This window comes from Austrofundulus limnaeus, unplaced genomic scaffold (assembly GCF_001266775.1).
Source record: "Austrofundulus limnaeus strain Quisiro unplaced genomic scaffold, Austrofundulus_limnaeus-1.0 Scaffold1, whole genome shotgun sequence".
In the NCBI taxonomy this organism is placed as follows: domain Eukaryota; kingdom Metazoa; phylum Chordata; class Actinopteri; order Cyprinodontiformes; family Rivulidae; genus Austrofundulus; species Austrofundulus limnaeus.
The window spans coordinates 1,524,376-1,530,093 of NW_013952403.1; the positions used below are offsets into that span (position 1 = coordinate 1,524,376).

The 5,718-nt window shown below is 40.7% G+C and overlaps 1 protein-coding gene across 1 annotated transcript in view; it reads left to right on the top strand.

The window, feature by feature from the left end:
* Positions 1 to 614: 614 nt before the first annotated feature.
* Positions 615 to 5,718, top strand: part of tnmd (tenomodulin) — a 75,882-nt gene continuing 70,778 nt past the window's right edge. Inside the window, exon 1 of the mRNA XM_014003889.1 lies at positions 615 to 733. Coding sequence (XP_013859343.1) covers positions 686 to 733 — 48 coding nt within the window. The 5' untranslated portion in view covers positions 615 to 685. The remainder of the gene's footprint in view (positions 734 to 5,718) is intronic.

The window sequence follows — 5,718 nt, forward strand, 5'->3', positions numbered from 1 at the left end:
CCAGTTTTTCATTGAAGAAAGTATTTTTTTTTATTTTGCCTTTGTGTTTTGACCTGTAAACTTTCGTCCTCAGATACCAGTCTCAATCATTTTCCCCTTTTCTTTCATTTTGTGCACGAGTGTGAATTCCTTTAATATCAAAAGCTGATGATTTTGTCACACAGTTATTTAGTCATTGACTGTTGTTTACTTGACCTGTTTTCTTTTCTTTGTCTTTTTGAGTGTGCCGACTCGGTGAGGGATATTTGAAATCTTTGTGAAGTTTCTGAAAGAAAAGAAGAAGAAAACGATAAACTGTTTATACATCAATACAGAAGTATAATAAAACTGTTTTTGTGTTAAAACTTTGTTTTCTAAGACAGTGAGACATGAGAGAGTCTGTGCAGAAGAATCATTTCCATATGGTTTGGAATTTATTCAACAAAAGGTCATTTTTTTCAGACCAGAATTATTCTAAGTTTCTCACCATTCAAACAGGAGCGGGTCAGCAGGAGGGACATCGGTTTTGCTTTAATGGGTATCACAAATGTTTCAGTAATTCCACTCCATCTGAAAGACTCCTCCCTTTTAGCACACCCCTCAAATTATAGCAGTGGAATGAAGCTCAGAGGCTTTGCCTTCCAAAAAGCATTGGTATTTTCCCTAACTAAGAGCTTCGGAAAGATTCCTTTTGAATGGTTGCATCATGGAAGCCAGCAGTCAATCCAGCAGTCAGCAAATTCTGTGGAAAGATGTGAGTCTGTTTTCTTCCCCATTTGTTTTTATTGCAGTTAATTAACTCGTGGCAAAGAGAACTTAAGATATTTATATATAATTTATAGAATTTTAGTTAGGAGCCTCAGATTTCATGGCTCATTAAAATACAGTAGTGGCAATCTGCAGAACTACTGCTTTGAAAATGAGAGGAATTATATGAAATAAAGAGCAAGATTTAAGCTAAATATTTCAAGATTTTGAAACAGCTTTTATGTACTTTAGACTCTTTTTCCTTTTTCTTTTTTTCCTTTTTTTTTGCACAAGTATGAAAAGGACTAAACAGCTTTATTGGTGCTGAAATTCACCTTTACTTTTTCTCTTCATATTTCATTGCAGATCTTACAAACAGTAGAGCAACAGGTGAACTTCAGTGCAGCCTTTCAKTTTCTTACTTATAGAAATCGAAAGTTATGTGTGTAACTACGGTACTATGAACCCTGAATGACCACCAGAGGGCGGTGCTAAAAGCACTGAATGTTCCCTTCGTGTATGCGCCATTCGAGCTGTAATACCAACAGAGTCACACCTGTGACCAATCGGATGACTAATCAGAGGCTATATAGCTTGACGTCATCCGAAGCTCTGTTCCTACAGAATCTTCTCGCAAATGCAAGGATTCTGAGTGACAGAGAAGCTCTGGCGGTCATTCAGGATTCATAGAACCGTAGTTACATACGTAACTTTCGTTCTATTTCATCCCTACTGACCGCCAGAGGGCGGTGCTAAAAGCACTGAATGACTAATACCAGCGATGTCACAAGGAATCCTGAGCACCTACCTCACTGAGAAGGCCCAGAGGACCCTTGTAAAAGAACCTGTCCCAAAGGGTGAGGAGAAGCCACATTCACATTATAAAATCTAGTGAATGTGCTTGAAGAAGACCATGATGCCGCAGCACATATTGTTTCCAGTGGGACCCCTTTCAGGGCCGCCCAGGAAGTGGAAATGCTCCTGGTTGAGTGTGCCTTCACCCCGACTGGCAGGGAACAGCCTTCTGCCCTGTAGGCGTGGCAGATGACATCCACAGTCCAGTGGGATAGATGCTGTTTTGAAAGGGGATGGCCTAATCTAGGGCCTCCATAACATAAGAACAGCTGGTCTGAGCGTCTTATAGGAGCAGTAGCAGCAATATATGTCTCCAACACCCTCACTGGGCACAATATGCCAGGCCTATCGCCAGTCCCTCCTGATGTGGGCTGAAAATGCGCCAATCTCAGTGGCTGGTTACAATGGGAATGCGAAAAAACTTTAGGGACAAATGCAGTGTTTGGCCACAAGGTAACACCAGAGCTATCTGGGGCCCATTTGAGACATGGCGGGCTGGCAGAGAGAGCATGTAGCTCGCCGACCCTTTTAGCTGAGACAATAGCTAATAAAAATGCTGTCTTCCACGAGAACCACTTGAGGTCAGCCTGAAGCAAAGGCTCGAAGGGAGGGTGGCGCAGGGCTTCGAGGATCAAGGGCAGATCCCAAGCAGGTGCCCGCAGAACTGTTGGCGGGTGCAACCTGCGAGTGCCACGCAGAAAAAGAGAAACCAGGTTATGGCTTCCAACTGTACTACCATCAACGACAGCATGATTAGATGATATTGCTGCCACATATACCTTAAGTGTTGATGGAGAGTGGCCCTTACCGAGGAGAGATTGAAGAAACTCCAGGATCAACTAATCAAAACTCAAGCTGAATGAGTTGGGAGAGGGGACAAGAACGCGGGGCGGCTGTGGCGGAGTGGTTAGGGGAGTCGTCCTGGAACCAGAAGGTCACTGGTTCAATCCCCCGTCCAGCCGTCTCAGTCGTTGTGTCCTTGGGCAAGACACTTCACCCACCTTGCCTACTGATGGTGGTCAGAGGGTCCGGTGGCGCCGATGCATGGCAGCCCCACCTCTGTCAGTGTGCCCCAGGGCAGCTGTGGCTACAGTGTAGTTTGCCATCATCAGTGTGTGAATGTGAGTGTGAATGGGTGAATGTCTGTTAGTGTAAAGCGCTTTGGGGGTCCGGAGGGACTTGAAAAGCGCTCTATAAGTTCAGTACCATTTACCATTTACCAACGCTGCCATTCACCAACAAATTCACTCATCAAACTTAGCAACAGCGATAAGAAAAAGAAACGCTGCAAGTTGGGGAACCAGGCGAAAAACGCCGTCACCCCAACAAAACAGCGAATACCTCTTTGTTTTGATGACAAGTCCGTCGCAGCCCCTTGGAGAGCGATACACCGCTACTCCAGCCAACTGGTAATCAGGACATCCAAACGACGGCAAAATATTCCACAAAAGAAACTAACCGTATGCGAGAAGAAAAGAGGAACAGAGCTTCAGATGACGTCAAGCTATATAGCCTCTGATTAGTCATCTGATTGGTCACAGGTGTGACTCTGTTGGTATTACAGCTCGAACGGCRCATGCGCGAAGGSAACATTCAGTGCTTTTAGCACCGCCCTCTGGCAGTCAGTAGGGATGAAATAGAACTATTTATTAGAAGTTATCCTTTTCACTGTGCATCAAAGGAGAGGTTACTGCAGTAAATGCACATGAAGACTCTGCAGTGAGTGATGGAGAATAGTTATGAATAAGAAATCACCTGTGGCCTCTTTTAACCTTTAGAGAATTTAAATTCTTTTAAGAGTTTGGTCTGGTGTTATCAACCACAGCCTCAGCTTGTTGCTTATGTAGGCGAGGTGTTGTTGTTTTTGTTTTTTTGTTTTTTGTTGTTTTTAAGAAAGTGCTCGTTCTTGGCTTGAAAACAACAGGGGGCTTTGGGCACTTTTCTTCCCGGAGCTCAGGAGGAATTGCCTGGCTGATTCTGAACTCCTAAACCTTTAAACACTAGTTGGCGGATGGTGTGCACTCAGACTGCTCACTCTGTCTCCATCCCTGTCTTTATTTCTGTCTGTCTGTCCTTCCATCCCACCTTTTCCCTCAGAGCGTTTGGTATTCAAAGCACAGACAGAGAGAGGTTTGTCCTCGAGTTAAGTTTCCACTGCTTATGCAACCTGCCACATGAGAGTGGATTTCATCCAGTATTTTTTTTCCTTTATCTTCTCTCTGAGAAATTCAGAGAGTGTGGAATTTCTGGCTGTAGATCTCTGTTTTTCATTATGCCCAGGGGATTAACAATACTTTGAAGAGCTCCACATTTCCAGGGCCACTGTCTCAAATACCTCGGAAAAGGAATTGTGCAGGTAGCTTCATCAAATGGAAAAGCAGAAGGATTCTAARGCTGTCCTGATAAATTTATATTTTGGGTTTACTCTTTTTCTCACTGCCAAAATATTTAACTACTGTATCTGCAAATCAATCCCCCTATGTCAGGGGTCTGCAGCCTGCAGCTCTGGGGCCACATGTGGCTCTTTGGTCTCTCTGCAGTGGCTCTTTGAAAACATGACCAAACATAACAGAATATTTTTTGTTTTGTTTTGTTTTGTTTTTATACTCACAGCAGAAATCATTTTTATGCAAAAACTTGATTAATACTACTAATACAAAAAGTAAAACATGTTAGCTCRTGCTRTGTTGTTTACTTAAATAATTCAACTTCTTTCTCTMGAAACCATAGAATTACCTTTAAAGAATGTGAAGACTACATGATAAAAATTAGRGAAACAYATGCCTGAATAGTTCATTGGTATTAGTTTTTATGAAATTGGATATAAACTACATACAGTATTTTTCTTGTTTACATGAATCTGGTATTTTCATTTGTCCTGATGTGTAACAATAATAGTAAATAAAAAAATTCACAATATACTCTTTAGTTTTATAATGTCATCTCCATTGGCCGTAAAGGTTCCCGAAAAGACCATGAAAATGCACACGGACCACCAGTTGATAATCACAGTTGTAGCTTGTTTTGCGGCTCTGGACACATTTTATCAGTGAAACAAGCAGCAGAAATGGCTCTTTTGATCGTAAAGGTTGCAGACCCCGGCCCTATGTCATCAACATAGAATCATATTTCTGCATTTTATTTCTTTAATATAAGAAAAAAGCTATTACATAATATTTCATTTGAATATATTATAACATACTTTAACAGCATTAAAAATAAACAGCCATTAATTTAGAAATAATTGCTGTATGTATTAAAAAAGTCGTTATGTGAACTAGCTGGCCATTGCCTCACAACTACTACAAGCTCAGCCACAATAGGAAACCAAAGCTGCTTTATCATCATTTTAAAAAGACACAAAGATAAGCAACACCAATTTTGCTAATTGAAGTTGGTTCCATTAAAAAAAAAACATATCTGCTTTTCTGTTATCCTCGGAGACCTTCGAATGTGGTCCAGTGTGAATGAGGAGCTTTCATTTTCTCCCTGCTGGAGCTCCAAAGGAACAAAAGCCCATCTTTATTAATTTGTGGCCTTAAGCTTTGGGAATTAGCTACAGCAGGCAAAGTTTTAATTCAAAAAGAAGTTTAATAAATGCAACCTTTCTGTGACACATCTAGTTGTGTGTTCTTCCCTGTATATGTGTCTGGATCACAAAAGTAACTGAATGTTTGCTGTTATCTTCTCTGTGGACACATTTATTAAGAAAAACACAATTTATTCCATTTTATCCTATATTCTACCAATATTTTATACAAAGCTAATATAACAGGAAATCTCATTTAAAGGGTTAAATTATTAGATATTTTTGACAAAATATTGAACATGAGAGTAAATAAATTAGAAGCAATGAAGATGACGAATGGTTTTGGTTAAGAAGCATTGGGCCATGGTACTTCATACATGGCTTTATCATCATCCTACATTACAGAGAGGTACAGTAGCAAAGAACAAATACTTTGATAGAAATTTTGGTTATCTACACTAAGGGTTCTCAAACGTTTTGTGTCTGGGGACCCCTTACAAGCGTGAAAATTTTCAAGGGCCCCCTTCATAAATCCCATGCTGTTTTTGTCATTTTAACCCCTAAATGTCATGGGAATATTATTATTGGTTTGGTATAGTATATACATT